General features: G+C 36.5%; 1 protein-coding gene across 2 annotated transcripts in view; it reads left to right on the top strand.

Annotated features, from left to right (window-relative positions):
* Rtl4 (retrotransposon Gag like 4) overlaps positions 1–6286 on the top strand; it is a 324491-nt gene extending 318205 nt beyond the window's left edge. For both annotated transcript variants that reach the window (XM_076918402.1, XM_034486321.2), the window contains 2 exons: positions 1195–1307; positions 3226–6286. In XM_076918402.1, the coding sequence (XP_076774517.1) occupies positions 3481–4395 (915 nt within the window). In that variant the 5' untranslated portion in view covers positions 1195–1307; positions 3226–3480 and the 3' untranslated portion in view covers positions 4396–6286. The remainder of the gene's footprint in view (positions 1–1194; positions 1308–3225) is intronic.
* The last annotated feature ends 6925 nt before the right edge of the window (positions 6287–13211 follow it).

A 13211-nucleotide genomic window follows, 5' to 3' on the forward strand; every position in this document is an offset into this window, starting at 1 on the left:
GCTTTGGGAGATATATTTTTACTTCTAAAAATGACCCCAACTAAGTACTGAGGTACATACCTGTTCTTGGCACTTCATATTGATAACTCAGGAAGACCATAAATTAGCCAGCCCTGGCTACAGAGCAAGTTTCATCCAATCGGGGCTAAAGAGTGAAACACCTTCTAATTGAGCCAAGCTGAAAACCAAACCCTTATGGCATGTGCTTTTTGTGGACATTCCAGATCTAACAATCCACACAAAGAGATTTCTTCAAATATCATCTCAAAGAGTTTTGTGTCCAGAGGAACTATTAACTATGTTTTTGAGATAAGTGAGTATAAACAAAATGGTTCATAAAAATGTACAAAAACCATTTGTTGTTATGGTTTTCACAGCTGAAACATGTACATATTAATCAAAATCTTTAGTCTATGCAGTTATTATATGATCTAATCCATCCACATCAGTCTGATAGTCCAAAGTTTAAGCATTTGAAGTTTCTGCTTTGCTTCTGCTTTGACTCTTTAAGGCTAGATCCTTCAGACTGGCAGTCTTTGCAATAGCATTTTCTGTGGATGATCCAATAGAAGGCCAATGACCTCATGAAAAAGTAATTTCCCAAATGCAATGATCAGGGAGATTTTCTCTGAAGGCATGAGTATTTGCCACTGACAACAATAGCATTGTATGATTTTCACATGGACTGATGCTTTTAATTTTAGCAAGTGTTTCACCTTTGCTACAAAGTTAGGGAAATTAAATGCTAAGCCACTCCGAATACATAATTCTGTAAAGAATCAGGTGCTCTCACGCAGATAGAAATTGCTGAGGGTAGAAAGAAAGGGCAAAAGGCAGAGACATAAAGGCAAAGTTCTAATCATACCCTTCCAATTAACAAAAAGTTTATTAGAGGTCCACAATCACATCTTGCTTCAATTCTGAAATCAAAGAGGTCTATGAGATGGAAGTCACTTTTTCATTAATTTGTTGCTAAAACCCAGATGGCAACAAAACTTGACCTGATTTGACATGAATTTTGTCTATAGCCAATTGAGTATGAATATTCAGACATTCTTTATCCTGCTGAAATTTTAATGGCTTAATTATGGGATGTTTCCCCAGATACTGCAGGAAATGTTATATAATAAACAGTAATGCACTGTGTTACCTTGCAAGAATCTGAAAAGATGAAATTTGAATTTTAAAACACAGATGCTACAACTATGTGCCTAGAGAAATGATTGCTAACATTTATGGGGCCTTTGCTACCGACATGAAGCTGTGACAGTCTCCTTTCATTTCAGCCAAACATCAAAATCTATGAGGTAAGTGTTATAAGCATTTCTTTTTTATGAATATATTTGTTTACTTTACTGTGAAAATAGTCATAGTGCATATGAGAAATATTATACTCTGGTAACAGCCTTCAGAACTGTTAAGACAAGAGAGAAACTATAATTTAAAAAGCATTCTTGACTTACAGCAGAGGCTATACCTTACTGCCTGGAATGCATACAACATGAACAGTTCCCTAGGAGAAATACTGTGATCCATGCACATATATGAGCATATGCATACATATAAACACATCTGTACATGCATATCTTAACATATATACATGCAGAGAGAAATGCTATGCTTATAGTATATGAGTAATTCTTTAAAGTTAGAAGAATGATTCTCAGAGAGATTAAAAACTTGTTCAGTCTTACAGATTTTGGCTGAGCCTGAATTTGGCCCAGGTCATTTTTGTCTGTAGAGGAGTGATACATATACATCTCCACAAGAGTTTATCAGATCTGTGGTAGCTGAAGGGACAAGATTTCCTTTGTGTCTACCATCTCCCTGGCTTTTATAATCTTTCTTCCTCTTCTACCATACCTCCCTGAACCCTTGAAAAAGGAGTTTGATTAAGACATCCCATTTAGGACTGACATCCCAAGTCCCTCACTCTCTGTACATTGTCCAGTTATAGATCTCATCTACTGCAGGAAGAAGCTTCTCTGATGATGAAAGAGCAAATCACTAATCTATGAGTATAGCAGAATGCCATTAAGAGATATTTTATTGTTATAGCCCTATAGCAGAACAATAGATTTTGGTTTATCCCTAGGTCCATGGCCTATCTAGTGAGAGACTTATATTTTGAAAGAATCAGTGATAAATATATTTTTGAATACTGGTAGCCTATTGAAGCCCATTTAAATTGTATCTTTCACAAGGAAGGTTAGTCAAAATTAGTGAAATAAATAATAGTTTAAACTAATTAATATGTCACATGTTTGTGGATTATTTTCAATTTTGGGGGTTTTTCAAGACAGGGTTTCTCTGTGTAGCCCTGGCTATCCTGGACCTCACTCTGTAGACCAGGCTAGCCTCAAACTCAGAAATCTGCCTGCTTCTGTCTCCCAAGTGCTGGGATTAAAGGCGTGTGCCACCACTGCCCAGCAGTTTTCAATTTTTAATTGGTTACTTTCATTTACTTATCAATGCTTGGAGGAATGTTGAACATTTTGATCTTTATATGTTTAAGAACAGGCAGTTCTTATTTGTGATGTTCTCAATCTTATGTCTTCATCTTCCTTGCGATGTCCTAATTATTTCCATGGCAACAAAAGTGTGACCCTAGACAAAGACGTGGTAGAAAAAAATTAATTAACAGCACAGAATTCGGCTATCAGGTAGCAATAGAGGCTTGAAGTAGTTAGTGTGAAATACAGTCAGTGATTATTCCAATTTAGATTACAATACACATTCTAGCCACATTGGAAATCTTAGCAAAAGTATGAAAAGTTATGCAGTGGGTCCTTGCTGAGACTTGTTTTTCTTTATTCCTACAAACATCTTTGGTGAGATCAATGCTCTTATTCCCAGATCAGGTTTTGAGTGGTCAGGAGCATGAAGTATCCTCACACTCAAGTAGAAGTGCTGCTTTGGATCACTTCCATAATGAGCATCCTAAATCTGATATTAACTAGCTAGGTGACCTTGGACAAACATTTTTGTTTCTCCGAGTCTCTGTTTTTAATCTATGAATTTATAAATCTAGTTAGTCTGGAAGATCACTAAGAATATTTTGGACTCTAATCTAAAATCTTTTGACAGTGATTATAAAAAACATTTTAGAACAATGAGTTAGTGTGAAGTTTAATATCTATTTTTATAGAGAAAGAGGAAGGGAAAATTACTGTGTCTATTATATGTATTTGCTTAATTCAAATACTCTCTTCTATGTATCCTAAGGTGATGTATGTCTTCAGAATGTGTAAAACACTGACATTCTCCATGAAGAAGAAGCAATGATGTATAGAAGATAACGGATCTTTTGTGGCATCTCTTCAACTCAACTCTTAGCACTCTGTCGTGATGTTGAATAGTTGTTTTCTGCTTGTACACAACACTGTCCTTTCAGATCCCAAACCAAAACACTGCCTGTCCCTTGGTAGTGGGTTCTGACACTGAATTTCTATTCAGTTCTACATAATTGCAAGAGACACAATGGAGAAGTGTACAGAATCTCCACCAAACTTAAATGCAGAGACTTCCTTTTTGAGAGGAAGCAATCTGATTCAGCAGCCACAAGTGCAACAGCCAACTGATGATAAGCTTCCTTTAACAGGGCAAGTTGTACCTGCCCTGACTACCCCAGTGATGTCTGGGCCTTACTCAGGTGACTGTCTCCCTCAGTTTCATGGTAACCCAGCCAGTGTCACAGGTTTTCTTGCTCAGGTGACCACCTATTTGACCTCTTTGGATATTTCTAATCCTGCAGATGATGCCCGAGTCAAACACTTTTTTGACTGCCTGTCACAGCAGATGCAAAATTGTGATGTCATATCTGAGTCCACCCAGAGTAATCTATTGAAACAATATGAAAACTTTGTTCTTGAGTTACAGCAGTCATTTGGTGAACCTATGACACAAGAAACAACACCTCCAATGAATGCTATGGTTGACAAAAGCAGTATCTCGCCACAGGATGCTATTGCTTACCAAGTACATGCTCCAAGTTTGACTTACAGTGAGACCAATCAGAGAGACCAGTTCCCAAAAGAACAAGCTGACCCCACTCAGGATGAAGAAATCACAGATATGATGGACAACCTCCCAGATTTGATCACACAATGCATTCAGCTAGACAAAAAACACAAAGGCAGGCCAGAGCTCCTACAGTCAGAAAGTCATGTTCCAATGTTTGCTTCTACAAATCATTACCAGTCCTTCCTTGGCCCCACACGTCCACTACCAAAGGATGGACCTAAACAACTGCAGGGAGCCCACCTGCCTGTCACTCCAGCTAAAAGAGCCCGCCAGCAAGAAACTCAGTTATGTCTCTACTGTAACCAGGCTGGTCACTTCACAAGAGATTGCCTTGCTAAACGTTCTAGAACTCCAGCAAGGAAAAAAATGTAGCTAGCTTACTAGTAGGAGGAAAGGAGCTCACTTTGTAAACTCATACCCTCTCACCATTGGCCTTAGTGATTTGTAAACTTTCATAAACTTCAAAATACAAACGAGTTGCTGTGGCACTACATTAAAAACAGCCAAGAACATTTACATCCCCAGGAATTTGAACAACCAGAACTCATTGGTTGAAAGATAGACAGACCTTCCCCAATCCTGTCCTAACAGCGATGAAGATAATTCACAGAAACTTCATAGTTGGGACCAAGAGCTTCAAGAGTTCTAAAAGTTTGCAGACAAGACTCTCTACAGTCTGAGCCAAATAAATTAAATAAATAAATAAACCCTCACAACGTACTGAGATTCTCATCCCTACCAAAGGATGAAATTATGGTTGATTCTATTGGACCAAATCCCATAGCTAATGTGCCTAGGACTGAGCCCAAAGCGTTTATCCTATTCTTTATTGATCTGTTTCTTAGTGACTTGTTCAGGTCTTTTGTTTGCAATCATAGTGGCATCACCATATCCAACAACATCCTTGTCATCGAGAGACCATAATCTGGATTCTATTCTATTTATTAATCAGATTCTAGTGCTAACACATGACAATCATCCTGGAACTAAATCTCTGCCACCCATTTATACAGTAAAATATATTTATACAAAATATATTTTGTTGTCATCTGAAGACCCCTGCTTACCTAACATACTGAACTTCTTGGCTATTGCCAAACCAAATTATATGGTCATTTGAACTCAATACTGATTGATTATTGGCAACTTTCTTTTAGGAATAGCCTCTCTGGAAGTTAACATACTTTGAGCCTTCCAATCCAAGCTTAGTCATATCTACACTAATGTTTCTATTTTAGGTTTGAACATATATATGGCTAAATCTAATGGCTTAGGATAATGACCAAATAAGGTATTTAAAGGCATTTGTTTAAAGTATTCTATCATAGGTACTGTAACAGCAACAAGTTCTTGCTGCTTGAACAGAGACCAAACTCAACTAAGGACTGACATTCAGCCTGCAGTAGTTTGTGACTTTCTAGGACTCATTGTTTAAAATTACTGCCAATTGCTACCAAGCGATACTCCTATGGACCACCTTTGGCTATTTTTTACCTAACTGAGGACCTTGGAAAGAAATGGGATGACATAGAACTTTTGGAACCAACTCATCTAAAAAATTCTGTGTGCATACATTAACACCATCTGTGCACAAAACTCAAGAACTGGGGTGTTCTTTTGCTTGTCTTGTACTCTTGGCACACATCAGTTCTATGTATAAATAGATGATGTAGGTGATGCTTCTGCAAAAAAAAATGAAATGATGTGCTAGAAAGGCACAACTTCTTAGAAATGTTAACATCACTGTTGCTCAGTGTTTGTTGGTAATTACCAGTTCTTTGTTCATTGTTTCTTGGTGCTGGTGTAGTTCCCCATAATAGATTTTCTGAAATCAGTCATTGCATATTCCTTAATAGCTACTCAAAACATGAAGTGCCATTGCACTTGGTCTTGTTCCTTGAGAATTATGCTTAGTTTTCAATACTTAATCCAAGATAGGGTCTTACTGCTCTCATCTTATAGCACCAAGAAATATCTCTTCATCCATCAGTGCCTCACTAACCACTGTGCCAATCCCTACTTACATTCACAAGCAGTTTGTTCCTTTGTCACTAGCTTGCTATATATTAACAGTGCTTCATAAATGACCATAATAAGGAGATATTAATGCACATATTCTGACTGTGCTATGAAATCCCCACAGCATTGCTAGGATTGTATGAGAAACTTTATCAAGTAGAGTTATTTGAGTGTTGAGTGAGTCTAGGATTTTCATAAAGAATCCTCACCTATCTCTTCTAATTCTATAATAAAGGACTAACCCAAATGACCTGTAGTCATGTTCTTTTTCTTCTTTTCTATTTTCTTCAGGGTGGTAGAAGAAGGAAGAAATAAACACATCTTTATTTTTTAGGTGACTTCATCTTCAGTGTGGATATTTTTAAAGAACATGCAAATAATACCCAAATGCAAAATTTCTAGAAAACTTATAAAGTGACAAGATGAAAGATCAATATAGAAAACTTAACCATATTTGCATAAACTTGCAACAAACATTCCTAAATTTAAATGTAACAAAATCCATTTATGGAAGTGAAACAAATTCATGTATATGACCACAATTTAAGAGAGAGAACTTCAGACTTGTACAATGAAAAACACAAAGTACTGTTGAAAGTAATTAAAGAACATTTTCATGAATATAGAGGCAATTTATGCTCACAGATTAGAAGAAGTGAGGACTTTTTGTAGAACTTGACAAGTTATTCATAAAAATCTAAATAGAAATGCAGTATATCAAAATAGTGTGAAAGTTTCACTAGCCTAACCATTAGGAGTAGTGGAACAGATTTAATCATAGAAATTAACCTTGTGTTTGACATTGAGTTTTTAAAAAGTGCTCAACTTCTCAATTAGAAAAAAATCTTTTAAACAAATAATTGCACTAATACCTTTTTAAAGACTTCACCTCAGAATGTCTCATTAATATCCAATGAAAGCTATAAAAAAAAAAACCAAACATTTTATGACCTTTGGTCACATAGAATACATCTCTATTTAATACCAAAGCACAAGCCATAAAAGAAATAAGATAAACTAGGCTTTACAAAAGTGAAGAATATTTCCATAAACATTAAGAAAATGGAAGGTATTGATACACACTGTAATCAAAGAACTTGGGAGTCTGAGACCAGTAGATCGGTAGTTTGGGGGAAGGCTAGTCCAGGACACAGCAAGGCAGAATAAAATAAAGAGTGGAAGGAAAGAAAGAAGGAAGGAAGGAAGTAAGGAAGGAAGGAAGGAAGGAAGGAAGAAGGGAGGGAAGGAATAAAAAGAGGGAGGGAAGAGGGGAGAGAAGGATAAAAACAACATGTGGGTAAAAAATGCTTGCTAATGATGAGTTAGATAATAAACTTGCATCCAGAATATAAAGAAATTTTAACACTTAATAATAATGACATCCCAATTCAAAATCAGCAAAGTGGTATGTGAATAGCTAAACAGTATGATTAAAAAGTAGTTAACATCAATTAAGCTTTAGGGAAACAAAAACCAAAAGGCTGCACCACCATTTCCAAATCATATGGCCATTTAGTCAGTTTCTTATTGACCACAACATGTGGTCTTGAATGTCAATAGGAACATTCAGTACATAACTTAATGTAAGACCAACTATTTATCACTGTGGGCTCTCTTTTCAAGATGGGTAACTTTAAAATTTCTGATTCAAAAATTTTACTGCAAGAAAAAAAATACCTTTGAACTTTGCAGTGTCTAAGAGAAAGTACTCAATTCTGTGTAAAAAGTTCAGTTCAGTTTTCACTTCTGGAAATCTCTTGATGAATTATCCTCAATAAATGACCTCTTTTACATGATGTCATTTAATTAAGTAGCCTGACAGAGCAAAGAAATTGAAATTTGTAATAATTCTGTACCTATTACTGACCAGCAAGCATATTATCATTAAAAATATTTGTTATAGAGGCATCATGCACTATACACTGTCAACTGGAATGACAGATTAGTAAACATAAAAGAGTTACAAAAGATTGTCCTTAGAAATTAAAATTAATTGGACTTAGAGAAACTAATTAGAATCCATAGACAAAAATTAATACATAACATGCTCAAAGGTACACTGTAATACTGTAAAAAGCTTTAGACATCCTTCGGTCTAAACCAAAAATGCATTAGGGAGATAAATTTGTTATATGATTGATGCTATCCAGCAAGGTAGGTCCTCATCATAAGTCAGAGAAAAAATGAATATCAGAATGGTTTTTATAAAGTCTATAAAGAGAAGGAATAAAATAAACATAAAGCATTGATATTCTTAATCTCGGTGATAGGATACTGACCTGCATATCATTTGGATAGGTTCACTCCTGAAATGGGATTATGTTACCAGGGCATCCCTATTTGTATGATCAGCTATTGTGATATCAACCCATTCTCTTTCTTCCTTTGTGGTCTCCATGTAATTTGGTTGTACTTACTTTCCTATTGAAATTTTGTTTCAGAATTTTTTGCTGGTCATGTGACATGAGTCTTCTAGTCTACTTGACAGCCGCTTCTCAGTTGAAGTGAAGAAATTGCTGTTTAGCTTACACAGAAGTTTCCTGAGGGGAGAAGTAGCATTAATCCTTTGTATCCCAATCACCTCTGAGTACTCTGAGAGAAACTAATATTATCCTTATGTAACATCAGTACCCCAGTATAAATCATAGTGGGCGTACTGAATATCACTCTCCCTAGATAGCTTTCCTCAACATTACCTGGCATCCCCCTTTATTTCTATTATCTATCTAGAGATGTAATAAAATTCTCATATACCTAAGGTCTTAATTTCCTAATCTACCCCCACGCATAACCTGAAGCATGGTACCTGCAATAAATAACTGCTTTTTTCCATATTCCAGAATTCTAGTTCTGTCTCTCTGAGCATACTCCCATGAAGACATAACTATACATTAGACACTGGATAACACTGTAGGAAGGGAGAAGTATTTGGTTGAGCTTACCCTCATCATCTCCATTTTGTTCACACTACAAAATACTAGAGCAGTGTCACTTCTCTTGCTTTTATTCATAATGATGTAATAAACCATCCTTTCTGGAAGACTGGGATGTCATTATTCAGAACCTCTATTTTATTACCACAGTAGTGATCTCTGAAGAAAAACAGAGCATTTAGAATATGGAGAGTTTCTACCAGAAAGTTGGCAAATCAACTATCACAAACTTAGGATGAGTGTGGGAGCTTGGGTTACGTCTGAAACGCCCTTTGCAGTGTCCAGTTTTGCCATATGTTTATGAAAGTTCAGATACTACTTGGTCAGAAGAAAAATGTTTCCCATGAAATCTTGTCTTATGGTTCTTCAGTGGCCTCATGCTCCAGAAATTAGTGTCCACATTTAAAAGTAAATGTTTCATATATGAGGCCACTGAAGAACCAATAGAGAAATTTTGGCAAATATATTTTAGTGCCTGTCTCATGCTATCTAGTCTTTGATCACAACTACACTTTATGTACACACACACTAAATTATTGGTATTGCTTCCTAATATGTTATTTTTATTATTGGGCTTCCTTGAACTTCTTTCTCTATCTATTGTTCTCTAACCTATAGATTAAATGGTTCTGGGTATTCTATCTATCCATCTCAGTGAGAAGCCAGTTACGACTGTAGTCACCCATTCCATTCATTTTATTGTAACACAATAGAGGACTATATAGTCTTTGATTCACATGATGCTGTTTTTTATTCACTATGTAGTCTTTCATCATTTGCTATAAAATCTGGCTCTGTGGCTGTTTAGGAAATGGGAAATTAATTGTTGGTTAACACCTCCTTTATGCCAGACACTGTAACAGGAACTTTGATTTCTTAAATGTTCCTCAGTTAAGTCTCATATTACTAAAAGATGGAATATCCACTTCTAACATTTCATGTTCACTGCATATTGAGAAAGTGGGTATTATAAATTCAATTTAAAGATGATAAATAAAGACAGAGCAGCTAACTTATCTGCCCCAGTCATGTAGTTGGTAACTGAGATAAATGGAAAAGAAAGCATATCTTTTCCTTTCCCTTTTCATTCTTTTTCTCCTCCTGCTGATTTAGGCAAGCATCTCACACATGCAAGACAAGCACTCTGCCACTGAGCCACATCATGATCCCCAAAGCATATCTTCCTGTTGCTACAGCTTTGTGCTATCTGGAAATATGCTTAAGTCACGCCCCTCCTGATTAGCCTAGCTGACTTAATTACACCTCCCACAGGCTCCATACACAGCAGCCACTCTAATAACTGGTATTCACATAGCAACTGGTTGAAACTCATTTTCTAGACAGCAGTCTATAAAGAAAACACAGCACAAATCAGCTCCTTCTAGGACTCAGAAATTTCATTTGTGTTTCTAATGAGTTGGGGGAAAATTACTTGACACATCTAAAAATACACTGCATCTACATTATCTGACTGGGTAGGTGCTTGTTTGTTGATTCAGGATTCTGACAACAGTTTCTAACTAACAAAAAAGCCTTCATATAGCTCTTAATTTAAAACTATGAGTCTTTGTGAGCAATGTTGTTTGCAGTTATTGAATAATGCCAGGAGATGAGGACAAGTTTATTGTCTTCTGATGGTGGTTATAAACCCTCATCAGATAAAGCTCAAGGTTAAAATGCATTTTGATTAATTCAGATGTCAGTTAGCTATTTACACTTGAGAAGTTCTTTAATGTATCAGCCTCGGGGAATATCCAATCCAACAAATTGACTCTTAGGGGAATTCGTGGGAAGACAAGCTTGTTCTTTTTTTATATTAACCCTATGTTTGATATTAACTATCAAGTACCATGCTTCTCTTAGTTATTAATCATGATTCTTACATCCATTAATTCAATATTAAATTCACTTGCTTTCAGTTTGGAATAAGTATTTAATGATACAACAAAGACCATAGAGTTACATTTCTGCCATTTAAATCACACTCCCCTTTATATGCTTTAAATTCAACTTTTATATAATACAAAGGTAATTCTCTCTCAGTTCAATCATTTCAGAATATGAGTCTGTGTTGATGTTGATTGCTGCTGCTTGAAAGAATGCTCCCTAAAGCACAGGTACCCAATTCCTGATAGAGTATTTGTTCTCCCCTAAAAAACCTCATTAGCCAGACTTATTTTCCATTTATCTCTTGGCATTCTGCTCTTCAAAGATCTTATCAGAACTGCCCATTTATCTTTGCTTACAGTATTCAAAAACTTTTCTAGCCCCAAGTTCCAAATATTTCCATATTTCTTTTTAATAAACCAGTTCTTAAGGCCCAATACCACATAGATGGGTTTATCTCAACAATAGCACCATTTCATGATACATATTTTCCATGTTAATTACTTTACACATGGTCGCCACAAAAACACATGACAAAAGCAACACAAAACAGAAAAGCTCCATTTTGAGTCCTAGTTCAAAGTCACAGTCTATCATGACAGGAATGCATGGCAGGAGGAGCTGGAGGCAGCTGGTCCCAGCGCATTTCCAGTGAGTAAGCAGAGGCCAATAAAGGCTGGTGCTAGCATGCTTTCTTGGTTTTATTCAGTTTAGTACTTCACCCCATTAGATGTTGCTGAACATGTCTAATACAGATATTCTAGCACCAATTAGCCTAATCTCGGCAATCTTTCACAGGCCTGAGACATGCCTTGAGGTTTGTCTTCTAGGTGATTCTAGATCCTCTTGACTTTACAATCAATATTATCCATCTGAACTCCCACTGCTTTTGCTTAATAATTATCATAATGGCAGCCACATTTTGCTGACAATTTTCTGTGTGTGCCACATTTTCTTTTAATTTTCATAATAATCCTCTTAGATACCTGTAACTATTGTTCTTATTTTGCAGATGCAAAAACTAAGATTTATAGTAGTGAAGGTAGTAACCTCAGCAGGGCCCCAATATATTTACATTTACATACTGACACATTTCATATTATTTTCCATCTACAACAATAACCAAGAAACTCAACTATGAGGCAAATCTAGCCTACAGTTGGGATTATAAATTAAAGTTTCCTATAATCCAACCATGCTCATTCTACGTTGTCTATGACTGCTTTCATGCTGTTATAAGCATAGCCCAATAAACCATGAATATTTATTAACTTATCTTTTTTTTAAAAAAAAAAGTCTCCGGACCCCTTGTATTAGGTGACTTTCTGTCACTGTGATCAAATACCCTGAGGAAGGAAACTTGTAGAAGTAAGTTTATTTGGGTTTGCAGCTCAAGCGGAATAGAGTACATCATAATGAGGCAGCAGGCAGACAGAACAGAAAGCTGAGAGGTCATGTCGTCAACCAGGAACACCCAAGAGGGAATGAACTAGATATCGGAGGAGGCTCTGAACTGTCAATCCTGCCTACAGTGGCATACTTCCATTAGGGTAGCTGGGAATCCTTACAATTTTCCCCAGCTAGTACTACCAAGTGTTCGAGTGCATGAGCTTGTGGGGTACATTTCTCTTTCAAACTAACATATTCCACCCCACAGCCCCCATAAACTCGTGACCATAACATAATGCATAATGAATTTTGTCTAACTTTAAAAGTTCCCATAACCTTTCATAGTCTCAATATTCTACTTAAAAATCCAATGTCTCTTCTAAGGTTCGAGGCAATCTCTTAACTGTAGCTCTTCCTAAACTCAAAAAGCAAATCTCAGAGTTCTAACATACAATGGCACAGAATGTACATTTCCTTCCTAAAGGGGGATAGCAGGGGCATAGTAAGAAAATACGGGGCCAGAATGAGACAAAACTCAGTAGGTCAAGAGCCAAATCTTGTAGCTCCAAGTCCGATCCCTGGGACTTTAGTTTAAAGGTTGGATGGCTCAGCTGCCAGTGCTACTGTTTAAAACCTCACCGAGGAAGAATCCATGAACCCCTTACTCTTGTTCCTGCCTTCCAGGCCACTATTACTTGGACAACAAACAAGTTTGGCTGCTAGCTTTTGTGGTCCCCACAAAAGAAATTAACAGATGTTTTATGAGGCTTTTTTTCCCCTAGAACCAAAAAACTCCTTAGGCATTTTGGTTTACACAACATGCTTGGGTTCTAACCTGTGTGGCATCTTTCCTATTCTACTGAAGAACAGGAGGCTCTCCCTTAACTGTGCTAGTACATGTCTTGGCTGCAACATCAAGTTTCCCAGTACTTTTCTTTTTCCAGACTGTATCTTTAGTAT

Source organism: Arvicanthis niloticus, chromosome X (assembly GCF_011762505.2).
Source record: "Arvicanthis niloticus isolate mArvNil1 chromosome X, mArvNil1.pat.X, whole genome shotgun sequence".
In the NCBI taxonomy this organism is placed as follows: Eukaryota; Metazoa; Chordata; class Mammalia; order Rodentia; family Muridae; genus Arvicanthis; species Arvicanthis niloticus.